This window comes from Lontra canadensis, unplaced genomic scaffold (genome assembly GCF_010015895.1).
Source record: "Lontra canadensis isolate GAN:19392208 unplaced genomic scaffold, GSC_riverotter_1.0 scaffold136, whole genome shotgun sequence".
NCBI lineage: Eukaryota > Metazoa > Chordata > Mammalia > Carnivora > Mustelidae > Lontra > Lontra canadensis.
Genome location: NW_022631130.1, coordinates 3,701,340 through 3,717,812, shown reverse-complemented (window position 1 = coordinate 3,717,812; position 16,473 = coordinate 3,701,340). Strand labels below are relative to the sequence as shown.

General features: G+C 46.5%; 1 protein-coding gene across 1 annotated transcript; it reads left to right on the top strand.

Moving 5' to 3' along the window:
* Window positions 1–6,284: 6,284 nt before the first annotated feature.
* On the top strand, window positions 6,285–16,246 carry GPR148 (G protein-coupled receptor 148). The gene is given in 5 exon segments (XM_032843205.1): window positions 6,285–6,419; window positions 15,262–15,296; window positions 15,298–15,819; window positions 15,821–15,915; window positions 15,918–16,246. Coding segments are annotated over 5 exon segments (1,116 nt in total).
* Window positions 16,247–16,473: the final 227 nt, after the last annotated feature.

Genomic DNA, 16,473 nt, shown 5'->3' with positions numbered 1-16,473 from the left:
TGATCCAGTTGGAGAAGTAGGTGATCCTGGTGAAGACGCTGGGACTTATGGGGTAGTGGCAGGCCTGGCTCCAGCTAGACAGTCCTATCAGAAACCAAGTACTACTGTTCAGCTTGCAGACCAGGGGGCCCCCAGAATCTCCCTGAGGAAAGAGGCAGTATGAGTTGTGAGAACAAAGATAAAGGAGGATACAGCTCCAGAGGAAAGCAATGGTTTTCTAGGTTTGCTATGGTCATGCTACCTCACCTTGGGCTATCCACTTCCCTCTCTGTGTCTCAGTTTCCCTACCATAAAAGAGAAGGATTCCACAGTAGAAGACATTCTTAACACATATCCAATAACATTCTTAGGTCCTACAATTTAGTAGGAAAGGCACACAATCCCATAGAAATAATGGAAAAAATCTTGAATAGATACTCTTTAAAAGAGGTAATACATAGATGAAAAAGCGCTCATCTCCATCATTCACCAGAGAAATAAAATAAATAAAATAAAATAAAATAAAATGAAAATCACATGTAATTGTTAAATTGAAAATGGCAGGCAACATGAAGTACCAGAGACAACATGGAGTAAGAACAGCTCTCAGTCACTGTTGGTGGAAGTGCAAATTGGTACCAAGCAGGTTAGAAACCTGCTTTCCAGTGTCTATGAGAGATGAAGCTTGCTTATGGCACAGTAATTCTACTCCCAGGGTTACACCCAACCCAAATATGAACCCATGTGTACTAAAACATATGCACTAGGGTGTTCATAGCAAATCTATCTGTAATGGTTTCAAGTGGAAGCTATCCAAATGCCACCAAGACTAGAATGGATGGATAAAATGATAGCATATTCATACAGTGGGTATAGGCAGTAAATGAATAATGTAAACCAACCTAAGATGAATAAATCTTTCAAACATGATATTGCCTGGAAGAGACCAGATGAAGATGTATTCTATATAATTCCATGTATGTAAGTGTCAACACTAATCCACAGTGCTTCGGAAGCCACAGCTACTCTCAAGAAGTTAGTGACAGAAAGGTGGTATGAGGAGGACTCTTCGGGTAACAGTTTACATGAGCATGCCAATTTCTAAAAATCTATCAAACAACACATTTGTAAATTATACCCTTTTCTATGTATGCTATATACTTCAATAATTTATTTTTAAAGAAGACATGTATGGTTTTAACTAGTACTCTTTGGGGGCTTCTGACTTTCAGCTCTGACACTTCAGGCTAGGGTGGGCTTAGGAGGAAGAAGCCAGGGGCTAGGACCAGGTTCAGAGAAGACCGAAGGGGACAAACAACACAGGAGAAGACAGGCAGTCTGAGTTCCCACTTACTTGGCAGATGGACTTTCCTGTCATGAGGTCCCCAGCACAAAACATATCCTCGTGTATAGAATATTCGCTGCTGCTGGAGTCTGGCAATTGGAAATACATTTTACAGACCTCTCTGTCAATAATGGCAACTTCTCCTTCTTGCAGCTGGAATGGTGGAGCCAGGAAATCTGCAGCAGAGTTTGGGTCGGGGAGAGGACAGATATGGGGTGGAGCCTGGAAGGAAGGATAGCTCCCTCTGAAACATGCTGCCAATTCTAGCTGACAGGATTGGGGAAGTCTCTCAGAGGACTTGCAAAGATGAGGGGACAAGATGTTCAAGACAGACAAAAGAGCAAATGAGGGGCCTGCAATAGGGGCCAGCAGGAAGGCTTATGTGGCTGCAATGGGGTGGGAGTGCGGGTTGTAAAAGATGAGGCAGGGTCATAGCAGGGTCTAGAGCAAGCAGGGTCTCCTCACCATCTGAAATGTGGATTTCAGATTTCATTCTAAGCACACTGGGAAACCACCAAAGGGTCTCCTTATGTTCTGAAAGTAATTAATGTGGCAGCTATGCAGAGCTAGAAATAGAAGCACAGAATGTGGAAGCTGGGAGTCCGGGCTCAGTTGCACTGATGTGCCCACTAGATGCCAGGTGGGTTGAGGTAGTATGACCAATAAGACATGGCCCAGCCTCAAGGAGCAACTGGTCTGTGGATATTTCCCATGTGGATTCTATTTCCACACTCTGCTCACAGATCTGACTCGTGTTTGCATGGGGCAGCACAGTGTCACAATGACAGCTCCCTCCTAGGGTGTGCTTGCCATGTGCAGCCCTCACATGTTCTCGGGGGCCACCCAGGCCCAGCAGCTGTAATCAGGGGAGGGTGTGGAGGAAGGAGAACTGTAGACTCCATCTGCTCCTCTCCTGCTCTAGCCTGTGACATCCCCTCATGCCCCAATTCCTACCCTCTGACCTATCCTGCAGAATCCTCCTTGCTCTGCCAGTGGTTCTTCTTGAGTGATAGTCCATCCCAGAAGGGTGTCTCTGGAAATGCTGGAGAGTTGGCTGTTCATATGTCTAGAGACTGGGACTGACATTTAGTGGTCAGAAGCACAGAAAAACAAGTCTTGCCCCAAATGTCCCCACTGAGACACTCAGCCAGATCCTGGCAAACCTATGACCCTACAAATCATACCAAATCTACATTCCAGTTTCTTCACTCTACATTATATTTTCTAAGTCAAAAGTATTCACCATTGTGTAAAAAGGCCCACCATTTCTCCAGTGTCACCCTAAAAATATACAAGCCAGCAAGCTGGCAAAATGGGAGTTTTACTTGAATTAATGGATAAGGGGATGTGAGAATTACAGAGGAAAATATCCTTAAGCTATAAACACCCCAACTTCACCTCCTGGGCCAGCAAGCAGGCCTGCTTTGATTTCCCTACTGCTGCTCCAAGGACCTCCTATGGCAAGGGAAGCCTAAGAGGTGTTTGGTGAAGCCTTGGAGGGGCTTGACATGGTCTCAAGCAGAACCTTGGAGTCTGAGTGGAATCCTGAATGGCTTGGAGTCAAAGAGCCCAAGTTCCTGATTCTGAAAGTTACAGATACTCAGACTTTTTGATCCATGGGCAGAAGAAAACTTGAAACTTGAAATGGATATGATATCAGGGCTGAAAGGGCCCTACAATGGGCATCATACCTCCCTCCTTCTTGGCCTTTGCCCCCCTGCCTGTCCTACCCCTACTCACCACCCTCAGTGATCATTCCCCAGCCTGTTATCCAGCAACTGCTGTGAAGGGGTAGCTTCGTAGTTGGACCTGGGAGGCAGGCAGGAAGAATGTGGGATGTAAAGTTCACAGACAGATGCAGTTGCAACAGGGCGATGTCACTGCCCATGAAGTAGTGTTTGTTAAATTCATTGTGAACAATGAGTCGATACACTGTCATCTGCCGGCTATGCTCAGTGGGATGTTGGAGCCGATGGTACCCGAGCAGGATCTGGTAGTCAGATGGTTCATGTGACCTGTTGTGAGAAGCTGCATTATCACCTGTCTCCTCTGTGTGCTGCACACTTGTACCCTCACCTGACTGTCTAACCCCCAACTCCTTCGACCCTTGTAAGCAACCAAACACCACCATTTTTCCAGAGGTAGCTCTCTCCTCCCTAATAATCTTGTCAGTTGGGTTGGATGCCTGTCTGTAGCCTCAGAACATCTGTCCTTTGAAAGTGTTTGATGGCTTCCCCTGTATGTCCCCAAATCAAAGGAGCAGAAAATCTCAGTGCTGGAAAGAAAGAGCAGAGCACATAAAACTATACCTCTTCATTTTAGAGTAAAGAATACTTGGCTCATTCCCAGCTCTGATCAGAATACTTGGAACATCCCATGTCTTGAAGTAGTTTTCAAAGACCCCATTTCCCAAGCCATGATCCATTCCCTCTTCCCTGCCTTCACATACACATACTTCTTCAAGCCTGTCCCCATCTGGAGACAGGCATTCAGTGAGTCTATGTGGAGCAAATAGGGGAACTCATGTAATTCAACTCCTTGTTTCTGGAACATGAGCAACTTTCCAACACAAATGGCCTGTTTGTGCTGCTACTTTGCCCAGATTCTACATGTCTATACTCTCCTCCCATAAGGCCTCTTTAGTTCCAAGACCCGATTCTGATGGGATGCATGGCATTTCCCCTGATACTGGCTCAGAATCCATTCTCTTGTATATTCCGGCCTCTCCATTCTGCATCAAAGTAGTTGAGTTTATGTCTCACTTTCCTGATAGTATTAGAAACGTCAAGGTCTGCATCTCCACATCCTCCACAGGGAGCCTCAGATGGGGCCTGGCACCCATGGGTGCTGAATCAATGAACAGAACCCAAGTGGGGTCTCAAATCTATTTGATGCCGATAGCTCTGACCTCCTCTGACTTGGAGCATGATGTTCTCCCCGCTCCCTCTGGGCATAGAGTAAGTTCAGGATACACTTGAGGAGCTGCGCATTCTCCTAACCGTCTGCACCCTGTCTCCCAGGACAGAGACCATTTGCTTCATGCCTCACTCTGGCCTATAGGGGCAATGATAACTACAGGATCTCTTGGGCACATAGTTCTACAGCGTGACAGGAATTTCTGGGTACTGGTTAAATAAACAGTGGATGCCTCCAGAGAGAAATGTGCTAGAATGGTGGGTGGTTAGGACCTAGGGAAGTCTCTGACAGTTGTGCTGATGATGACCTTTGAATGGTCTGACTGGAAGAGTACAGAATAATTTCCCATTTTGTCCAGGGCCTGACTGATGCTCCCTCAGGCCTGGGAAGTGAGGGTTCTGAAACCACTGTTGTGACTTGAAGCCTAAAGCCTGTGCCATATGTTTAGTCAGGGACACTACACATCCATTACCATCTGCATAAGAGGAAAATGAAACCCCCTGAGATCTTGTTGGACTGTCTAGAGCTGGACAAGATTCAGAAACCAGAGTCTACCTTGAGTGAGAACAGGACTTAGAATCCTAAAGTTTAAGGAAGACAAAGAGTGGGCTGGAGGCAGTTCCTTTGGAATTAAAGTCTGTTTTCCAGTGCTGATCATCACAATTAGAGTTAATTTCCATTTAGCTATTTAAAAGTAATGTACATGTAGCTGAAATAACCATGCCATCTTGGCAAGTATTACCAAAGTGTGAGGAGGGGGGAAGATGAGAATATCCCCAGAGGGAGAGATGAGGTAAAGGGCCTTTGTCCTGGGAGATGTGAACTCAGACAGTCAGGAGACTGGACTCAGGTGGTGAGTAGGGATGGCACTCAAAGTAGAGGGGACTGCTGGCTCAAAGGCAGAGGCAGCAGACTTTCCCTAGGGATAAAGGGTCGAGACACTTTTCAACCCCTTCTGTTCTGCCCATCTTGTGCTCCCTCCCCAGTCCCACCCCGGCAGCTGGGCCCATTGGGAGCACATACTTTTGGAAGCAATGGGCAGCTGAGATAACCCAGTAGGCATCTATGAGGGCAGCTCCGCAGATGTGCTTGCCAAGGTAGAGCAGACTGGCCTGCCACGGCCACCGTAGATCAGGTGCATTCTGTCCACCAAAGATCTTCCCACTTACTGTTGGCTTCCCACACACTGTGGAGACAATCCTACCTGTGAAGCACGTGTATTATGGATGCCAGCCTCGGTGTCTCCAAATGTTAGCATCAACAGGCTCAGGGCCACCATGGACCCTTCTCAATTTCCAGCTGGGAAATCCAAGCCCCAGGATGAAGTGACATGGCTCAAGTAACAAAGGGCTACCTGGCTTTGTTGGTGACAGTAGCGCTAAGGAAGAAGTCTCTGAGTCTGGATAAGAAAAGGGGGGCAGCCATCGAAGGGCAGGGAAGCAGGCAGCTGCAGAGGTGCACATCTGCACTTACTGGGGTATAGAGGTCCCGGAGGTGGTGCTGCCCCAGGCCCTTCTCCAGACCTTATTTAACTTAACTAGCACACCTCTGTTTGAAGTCCTCAAAACTGAAGGCTTCTGAGGGATGCTATTTGCTCCAGGCTCTTGACGATTAAGTGGTTGCATCCTTCCCTCCTCAGCCTAATATTCTAGGGAAACTGATGGAACACATTCTGCTTGACAATTCTCCTTCTGAAACACTGCACTCCCGTTCTTAAAATGAAGAGATCCTTGGGGGCCCACAATGACAGGCTAGTGAAAGACCTCTGCCCTTGAACTGAAGATGCTTGAGGCCCTGAGGGAAAGAGCCTGGTCTTCTCAGCCTCGGCCCTCCCTGACCCAGGGAAGGACCCACCAGGGACCCAGAGACTCTAGAGCCCCACTTAGCCAGGTAAAGGTCTTCCTGGCTTGGTGGGGTTTGGGAGGGTCACTTGAGAAGTGTGCGAGCCTGATGCCCTTCGCCTGCTCACTCACCATCTGCAGTGGTTCCCTTGGGCTCAGCGTGCAACAGCAATGGGCGTAGCCAGAGCAGGGCTGTGGCCAGCATGCAGGCCCCCTGCCAGCCTGGGCCTGAGCCCTTGGCTTGGACGCTTGCCATCCGGCCAGTGCACAACCGTCTCCTGGATGTGTGGACCGCATGGCGCGAGGCTGAGGGGGCCGCTGGGAAACTGCCTCCCGCGGTAAGAAATGCCCCCTTTCCAGTCCGCCCTGCGGCCTGCTTGGTTAGCCAGAGAAGTCAGTAGACCTCATGTACCTGGAGCCGGGAGCCCCCGGGCTGATGGGGGAAGCAGAGGGCACATAGGGTGTTCTGCCCAGGAATCCCAGTTTGATGGTAGAGACATCAGGGCAGTTATGTGTATGCCCAGGAATATGCACTAATGGTCAGAGCCTAAGCACTTCTATAATGTCACCAAATATTTCCAACTGGCTTTCAAGATCCAATCCCTTCATTTCTGCCCCTCCCCCATTCACATAATTAAGTCAGACCCACCATGGATAATATCCCTTTTTAAAGCTCACTAGTGCAAAACAGCATGACATAATCATGGGTGGATACTTCATCAGACGGGCATTATGCAAGGGTATGGGTTGTATAGGAAGTCCAACTTCTGGCTGCTAACCACTCATGTTCTCCCAAATGAAAAATTATTTGCTATCTCCCAACACCCCCAAGGATCTCATTTCATTCCAGTATCAACTCAAAATTCAGAGTTATCTGTTAAAGGAGGTCACTAAGAGGACATGACCACTGGTTGATCTGATAACTGGACCCAGGCAATCAAAAGCTCTGCACTCTCTCCCCTGGCCTTGGAATGTATGCTCTGCCTATCAAGTGGGAGCTGCTTAAAGGACACTGCCTTGAGAGAAAAAGGTGTTGCTGAGAACTTCTGGACTAAAATATGTGACTGAACCAGTAAAGGCTTCTTCTTCTTTTTTTAAGATTTTATTTATTTGACAGAGAGAGCACAAGCAGGGGGAGTGGCAAGCAGAGGGAGAGGGAGAAGCAGGCTCTCCCCTAAGCAGGGAGTCTTATGTGGGGCTCAATCCCAGGACCCGGGGATCAGGGCCTGAACCAAAGGCAGACACTTAACAACTGAGCCACCCAGGCACCCCCAGTAAAGTCTTCTATATAAACTTTAAGATCATGGCCTGCCAGTGTAGAGATCCAATCATCTTGTGATCCCCCAAGACAAGCCTCATACCTAAGTTCCCTTGCAAATTAAACCTGCCATCTACCAATCTGCAGCAACCTGCCTCTTTCTCTAGCCTCTCCTTGCCCTCTGTGTCCAGGGGCCAGTCTGTGAGCCAACCTCATCTCAATGTAAACATTTCATCAGCTCCAAGTCCAAAATCTCATTATTGAAATTCTCTAAGTTAGGTGAGGATGAGGTTCTAAGATTTAACTCATTAACATAGTTCTTAACCACAGTTCTTCCTCTATTTATGGAACTACCTACTCAACATTCCCAACATAGGATGGTAAGACAGGCCAGGAAGGGGATAAAAATCACAGGCATTGCCATTCAAAGAGGGAGGAGGAGAGGAGATGGAAAGCAAAGCAAAAAAGAGTTACTGCTGTCCTACTGGGCAAGGTCTCAAGGCCTTAGGAGAAAATTCTCTGTGACTCTTGACTCTGCCCTTTGAACTCTTGGTCATCCTTCCTTTTTTATTTTATTTTTTTTTTTAAATTTTAATACTTGTTTCTTTCTTACTCTCTGAACTGTTTTATTTTTCTTTCTCTTTTCCTTACTTTTTCTTGCCCTTTAATATTTCCTTAAACTTAACAGGAAATCTTCAAAATCTATAAAAAGAACATTTGTAGTGCTTTAGAGATTTACCTGAGTGAAATTCTGATTTTTTCTGTGTAAGTCATGCAGTCCTTAATTGATAATTTCATGAATTATAGGTGCAACCTCAATGACTATATTTTAAAGAAGAACTTTAAAATACTGCTCTAAATTCATTTGAAGTAATGGAGGCTCAGTGTAAAAATCACAAAGAAAATAATAATTGTGAACACTTATATCTGTCCTTTTGTGGGGGGAAGGAGCACATAGTTGCACAAAATTTGCACCTGAATAGTTCTGTCAGCTTGCTTCCGCCTAGTGTAGAGCTGAGGGTCCAACTTCCATTTTGTAGTTTCTCTGATCCCTGTCAGTACCAGACCTTCATACTCCTGCTGACATCAGCTCCAGAATTTTGTGGTCCTTGTGTGGATTTCACTAGTTCTCATAGTGCTAGACAGAACCACACCCACATATATTTTTGAGTTAATTCATCCAAATTAGCTTCCTTTTGAGAAGTTATGTACATACCCTCCATCCCCGCCCAACCCCCCGCCACACACACACAAGCTGAAAATCCTAATATTAGGCAGAGACATAGAAGACAAGATTGAGAGTTTTGAAGGGAAGCTGGAGGAAGCCAACAGAATGGGCAGGGTGGAGAGGCATAATTATTGGTCCTCAAAGGAGGCATCAGAAGTTGGGGAATGGAGACATTGCAGAAGCTAGGAATAACAATTGGGCACACCAGGCAAGTATGTCTGAGGACAAAGGCAGCCTCCCAAAGAGAAGCCACAGGAAAACTGTTTTCAGGGAATGTGGGAGATAATGGGGATTTTGGAGAGGATGAGGTACAGGAGATTTGCTGCTCACCATCTGGGCTGCTTCTGAAGTGCTCAGGGGGGGCATGTGATCTCCACAATTATGTACATTGGCAGTTTGCAGGTGAGGAAACTGAATCCAAGGAAAACGAACCATTACATAGGAAACACAGTGACAGGATCAGCCCCAGGTTGGCTGATGCCCCCCTATGTCCTGCTTTTAGTCAATCAGAGGCCTAATCTTTTCCCCTGCTTGTCCCAACTCCATGCTATTTCCAAGAGAATGCAGAAGATAGGCTTAGGACAGGGCTGCCACCATTGTGAGCTGGGTGGGTCTGGAAAAATGGAGGGTGTGCTATGAGCAGAGGCAGGTGCAGAGGAGTAAGCACTGTGAGGTCACACCTGGGGGGATGGACTGTCCTAATTCCTACTCAACATGAGGAACCAGCATCCCAGAGAGGCAAAATGACAAGCAGGTAGGTCAGTGCCAGAACTGGACCCAGCTAGCAGACTCTAGAACCTGTGACCAGAGGCATAGTTCCACACAGCCTCTCTGCAGGCTCCACTCAGCAACAACCTACAAGTGCTGGGAGAGGACAGCACCTTCCCTAGCTTTTTCATGCCCAGTCAGGTTTTTCCCACATTCTCTTTCCTCCAGTAGTAAGTTCTGCTTGAGCCTTGCCACAAGGTGGCAGCATTAAACTGTTTGAGATTGCCTTAATCAGCTTCTATCTCCAGACCTAGGACATGGCATCCATCCTCTTAGGTACACTGATTTTCAGGTAGTTACTCTTTCCACCATTCCTAGCTTTAGTGTACCCATGTCCCTCCAACCTCCCCACCATCTGCAACCATCCCATACTCTTTAATGGCTCCCCCTGCATCCTTCCCCACAAGTGGAAACTCACTCTCTCTAGGAATTCCCTAGGCACTTTGTGGGGAGTCTTAAAAACATTGTCTTCCTCTGTTCTGTTCTGTGGGTGTGCTGTCCCCCTCTCCCACCATCCTGTTGCACTACAAGCTTCCTCAAGGCTGAAGCTGCGTTCTTGTGTGTGTGTGTGTGTGACACAGCCTCATTGTGGAGAGAGGATGTGTGGCAGGGCTACTGCCCCTGAGGCTCTTGATGGTCTTCCCCTCCCCAGCCATAGAGGGCAGGGCCAGGAAAAGCCTGATCCACCCACACCCTGAGCACATTTTCCCCTCTCTGTGACCTCTAGATGTCTTCAGTTCATCGCAGGTTCTCATGCCTCGGACAAGACTCTGTGCACAGTGGTACCATCCATTTCCTAAATGAAGGGTACCCCATCCCACCTACATGTTGCCGGCAAAAGGAAAATCCTGACGAATAGTGTGATTCCTCATGGTCAAGCAATAGTACTTCTAAAGAAACATCATATATGTACATACAGAAACTCCTCATCATTGCTCTCCTTGTAATACTATACACGTCCATCTATAGGTAAAGGATAAAGTGTGGTGATATGGTTAGAGATGAAATGCTATAGGGCATTTTCATAAAATGAAAGAGATCTGTGTGGAAAAATCCCTGGCCTACAATGTATAATGAGTAAATGTATAATGAGTAAAAATTGCAATGTATAATGAGTAAAAAATGCAATAGCAGAATTAAATCACAGTACAATACCAAGCATGAACATCAATGGAAGCTATATAAGCTTTGGGAACCATATATTGGCAGTGAAAGTTTAAATACATGGACAGGAGGAATATAGACCAAATTCAAAGTGGATGCTGCTCCCTGGATAGGTAGGAAAGGGAAAAAGCTGTGTCACACACACAAGAACGAATAGTGTACAATATTTTATTTATCTACGTATGTAATAATAAAATGACATATAAAATTATTGGAAGCAAATACGGCAAAACATGAACATTTGTTAATTTTAGATAGTAGATCCAGGAGAATGTGTTAATTCCTTTCTGCATTTTTCAATGTATTTAAAATAGTTCACAATGATAATAAAAGAACAGAGTGTGGTATATTAACCTTCAAAATTAAATAAATGGACAAAATAAATCCCAACTGTGAACCAAATAGTACAGGAAGCAGCAGGGTGTTGTGATGGAGAGGACCTGCATCTACAGAAGAGAGGAAGGAGCGGCCTCCAGTGCAGAGGCAGGAGCAAGCTGAAGGGACTGGCCATGGAGGAGCATGCCAGGTAGAGAGGACTTAGTGTGAACAGAATGGGCTGAGAGAGCAATGGGTAGTTGCTATGTAGGGAGGAGTGGCTACAGGGCTTCTTCAACTAGAATAGAACCAGGGTGATTTTCCAGATTTTATGGAGGGCTCTTGGGGTCCTTAACTACAGAGTTAAAGAGGCTTTTCAAAGGTATCCCCTGTATGCTAAAATCCAATAAAATAAACTTATTTAAAGCCTTAGTGAGTGCATGAATAAAAAGTGTCTCTGACTACTGAAAGACTGATGGACACCCTAATGTGAGTAGAAGGTGAGTTGTGGGCTGGCCCTGAGGAGCAGGAGGCACTCAGGTTTGCATATGTGCAAAGAAGACCAAACACTATGGTCTTTCCCTCCCACCTGTCCCAACCAGACTCCAGGTGCTATCATCCATTTATTCATTATTCCAGGATTTTCCAGGTAGGAGTGCTGAGCCAGCAACACCATCTAAAGGGGGAAAGGGGCATGGAGGTAAATAAGCTCTAGCCCTGCACTCAAGGAGTTCACTGTGGTAGAGAGTCAGGTCAATAACTGAACACAAGAGATGCAGAGAGTAGTACGGGCTATGGGAGCTATCAGGATTTTAATTTCTCTCTCATCAGTATATATTATTTAATTATTTTAAAAATCTGGGTTTAACCAGTGGCAGATGACATTCTCATATTTTTTGATTATGGATTAAAAATCTGCTAATTCTAAAGGAATCAGTATGATGGAGATCTCTAAGACCTCACGGACAGTTCTTGGAAAGTGGCATATCTACTGATGGAAAAGTCAACTGAGGACCTTTCTTCAGAGGAGCATTTCTCTTCTACCCATGTGGTACATCACAAAGAGACCTCACTCTGCCTCCAGGCCTCCTCCAGCCCATTGTCCATCTGGATGTCAGCTCTGTCCTCACAGAAGGTAAATTTTGTCCTGTCGCTCTGAGGTATAAATTGCCTCCCCTCCCCCCTCCCACCCTGCTCCTGCCACAGCCAACATGACCCAAAGGCACTGCTGGGTCCTTCATCCTCCTGGCTCTGCTCAAACTGGATTCCTCACTCTGAACTTCTACCCTACCTCTTCTTTGTCTAAGTCCCTGGCCTTAAGGACAGGCCATTTAAACCTCAGCCTGGCATTTACATGATCCTTTTCTGTGACAGGCACTGAGGGTGTGCTGGTGAGCAGGACCCCCTCCATGGAGCTGATTCTGATAACAATGTTAGACATGACTCATACAAGGAAACACAAAGACAAATTGTGGTAAATAGTATAAAAGAAATAAAAATACTATATGCATATAACGGAGATAGCTGTGGCCCATTCCAAGGGTCAGTAGACATTTGTCAGAAGAGTCCTTCAAAGTGATAGTTTGCTGATAAGGAAAGAGGGTAGCAAAGTTCCCAGGAAGCAAGGGTCATTTGTCCTCTAAGGAACTGAGAAAAGGCAAGTGAGCTGGACCACAAAGACTGAAGAGCGAGGGAAGGAGGGACTAGGGATGGGCTGTACTCAGTCTCATGTACCAGGACAAAGATCTCAGTCTTTATCTTCAGAGCAATGAGAAACCGGTGGAGAGTTTTATTTAATATAGGAGCAACATGCTGATGAGGTGGCAGTGATCACAATGATGGCGAGAATGGTAAGGAAGAGGAGGAAGATTATGGTGACGTGGTGATGATGATGATGGCAAAGATGATGCAGGGATAAGAGTGATGAAATAAGGATGAGAGTAATGGGATGGTGACAGTGATGCTGACATGGTGATAATAATGGTGATGATGAAGATATGAGGATTGAAAATGAATAAACAAATAAACAGAAATCAGAACCAAACCTATAAATACAGAGAACAAGCTTATGGCTGTAGAGGGAAGAGGGTGAAGGGATGGATGAATGGGTAAAGGGGAGAGGGGGCTACTGGCTTCAGTTATTGGGTAAATAAGTCACGAGGCTGAAAGACACAGCCAGGGAATACAGTCAATGGTGTTATGACAGTGCTATGTGGTGACAGATGGTAGCTACACTTGTGGGCAGCACAGCATGACATATAGACTCATTGAACCACTATGTTGTACAGCTGAAATGAATGTAACACCGTGTGTTAACTGTACTCAAAAACCAAACAATAAATTAAAAAATTAGAACAAATGTGTGTACTGAAATGCTGATGGAAATGATGGTGGTAATGAAGAGTCCAGCACCAGTGCCAGCTAGGAAGGCAGTGGCAGGAAGACTGTCTGGGACGTTGGTGAAGAGAGGATGGAAACAACACATGATTTGGAGTCAGACACACCTATGCTCTACTATTTTCTGGGTGCCTTTGAGAAAATGCCTTGATCTCACATATGCCTCAGTTTCCTTGCCATGTAAAGGATTCCTAAAGGTGAAATGATGTCTATAAAAGTGCCTGACACCCAGGAGGTTCACTTTCAGTTTTCTTTGTTTCTCCTTGACATACATGCATGCAGCTAGGCATGTGAAGTAGAGGTTCTCTTCACTGCTTCATTCCTGCAGCTTGGTCAGGTGACATGGCATGTTGCTGAGGGACATTGTGTTGTTGCTAAGAGCCCAAGAGCTCCCGTTTAGATCATTCACTCCAACTTGAGAGTCTTGGCTGCTGGCTGTCTGTGGGCACTGCTGTGTGAGGGGGGTGGTTCTGCTCAGGGCTACCACCACCACTGCCCACTACCCATACCTGTCAGTCTTGCACTTTGCCCTTACCACAGTGAGTAGTTCCTATTCACTACCAAATCTGGGGGACACAGCAGCAGGGCTTTTGCATGTCTTGGGAAAAATAGCTTCTTCCTTGTCCTGAGCCTTCCCACAATGTGATTATACACAAGGCACTTAACCTCTTTGGGCTCCATTTCCCACCTGAAATCTGTCTTGCTGGATCAAGGAACAATGCAGGATTCCTGTATCATCATGTGGCAGTACCTATATGCAGTAGATGCCCACAGTGAAGAGGTGTGCAGTCACTGTTAGCTTCTCTCTCTCTCCTTTGGTGGGGGGCAGAGCATAGGGGCCCGTCCACTTGGTGGTTTGAATTTGCTGGTCTCAACCTTGTCCATAGTTTCAGTTTATCTCCAGCTTCCTGGAGGGTGCCTTCTGGCTGGTCACTGGATAGGGACTGTCCTAGCATCCCAAGGCTTTAGATATGTCACACATGGTGAAGATTTTATTTCCAAAGTGACTTGTAGATTCATTAACGTGCACTACTCATTTCCCCTATATCAGTACGTGGTTTTCTATAACACCCATAATGTGAAGTCTTCAGTTTCTACACTGCTGAGAAAGAAAAGGGAGGAAAAAGGTGAGTGCACATGTAGTCAGAGGGTCCTTAGATGAGGGATGAGGCAGGGTTCTGGTGTGTTACTTGCTAGATCTGGTCCAGGTGGCTTTCATATGAGGCTAGGCCTCTTATGGTTCAATGTCTAAAATTTTTGTTTCTCTCTGATCTTAAGAACATTCTGCCTGTGCTCAGGAAGTCACCAGCTCTGTGGTAGCTTCTTCCCAAGGCTCAGCCTGGTGTTGGGCTGGGGCCTGGAGAGAGACTGCATAGGGATTGGAGGGATGTGGCACAAGCAGCAGGTCCCTGGGGTATGGAGCAACTAGTGCACTCTGTCTACAGTGAGGACAAGGGAGGTCTGTGGAGCAGAGATGACCCAAGCCTCTGGAAAGTGTGGTAAGGTAAGGACTTATATGAATTGAGCATTTACTCCAGGCTATACATTGCATTAAGCATGTTACCACTAGATTTTTGCAACATTTCCATGAGGTATGTATGAGCAGCATTCATATTTCACAGATAAGAAAACAAATGTAGAGAGCTTCCCAAAGTCTCAGAGCCAGAATCTCAAGAGCAGAAAGCATGCTCACCTAAACCGGATGGGAGACACTTCTCAAGAGATCAGTGACCATACATTATGGTAACAGCCCGATCCATTTAGTTGTACCCATGAACACGTAGCCAGGACAGCTGGCAGTTGTGTATGAATGTAGGAACCCGTGTGTGAGCAGAATTTTGCTTTGTTGTTTTATTTTTGTTAAACAGTCATTCCTAAGGCCTGCTTAAGCACAGCATTTCTACAGAGGAGTAGCACCAACAGAACCCCTGCATGGGAGATCCGCACCCTGGGAAGGTACAGAGCAAACCATCTATGAGAAAACCTGCCATTCCTGCCAGGAAGCAGGAGGGATCAGCAGACACCCTACTGCCTGGACACAATAGCCTAGCCAGCCTCTGATCAGCTCATCAGTGAGACCCCTGCATGCTCCAGTTAGCCCCAATGCCTCCCTGAGCCTCGGAGACCTGAGGGTGCCTGTTTCCATGCTGTTCTGGCTGTTCCTCACCTCAAGCCCGCTGGCTATAGCCACACTTGCTCTGAGCTCCCTGCTGCTGGTAACCATCCTGCAGAGCCAGAGACTTTGGCAAGAGCCCCACTACCTGCTGCTGGCTAACATCCTGCTCTCAGATCTGGCCTACCTTGTCTTCCACATGATCATCTCCTCCAGCAACCTGGATAGCTGGGCCCTGGACTACATTGCTTGTGGTGTTCTCACAGATGCCATCTCCGCTTCCTCTACCAGCACCATCCTGTCCTTCATGGCCACCGTGCTGTACACCTACCTGGCAGCTGTTTATCCTCTGCACTATTTCTCCTTCATGTCTTATGAGGCAGCCCAGAAAGTGGTGGCCCTCAACTGGTTGGTAGCCTGCTTCTTCTCCACATGTCTCATTTGGCTTAGCAAGAGCCAGAATGCTAGGTTAGAGCAAGAGGCCTCATGCATCCTTCATGGACGCTGAAACAGGCCATGACCCCCGAGTCACTGTCACCGACACCTGAATTTTATGCATTCTCTTTCTATGCACAGTTCTCATCATCTACTGTTCTGGAGGATATATGCAGAGACCAGGACTTCAGGCATCTGGGTGCAGGGCTATTCCCGGGCCAAGGGTACCATGCTTATCCACACAGTGCTAATCATGCTATATGTTAGCCCAGTTGTGGTGTTTTCCCTGGACATCTTGCTAACCAAATAACACCACACTGATGTCAGAACTCATATGTGGATCATGGCAGCCAACAACAAGGTGCTCATGATGTTTCCTCATGCCATGCTCTCCTATCTGTATACACTGAGTTCCTGGCAGCTGCTGGGGACAGTCCAGGGCCACTTCTCATCCAGGAGGCACAGAGACATCTGCAGTATTTCTTAGAGCCACAGACATCACAGTCTAGCAGACTGAGGTTAAAAATTATATGTTGGGTGCTTCAGCATCCAATTATTGACAACTCAAAGAACTATGAAATATACTTGTGCAACAGGACCTTTTTTTCACTTTTTTTTTTCAGTGTTCCAGCATTCATTGTTTATGCACCACACCCAGTGTTCCATGCAATACTGCCCTCCATAATACCCACTACCAGGCTCACCCAACCCCCC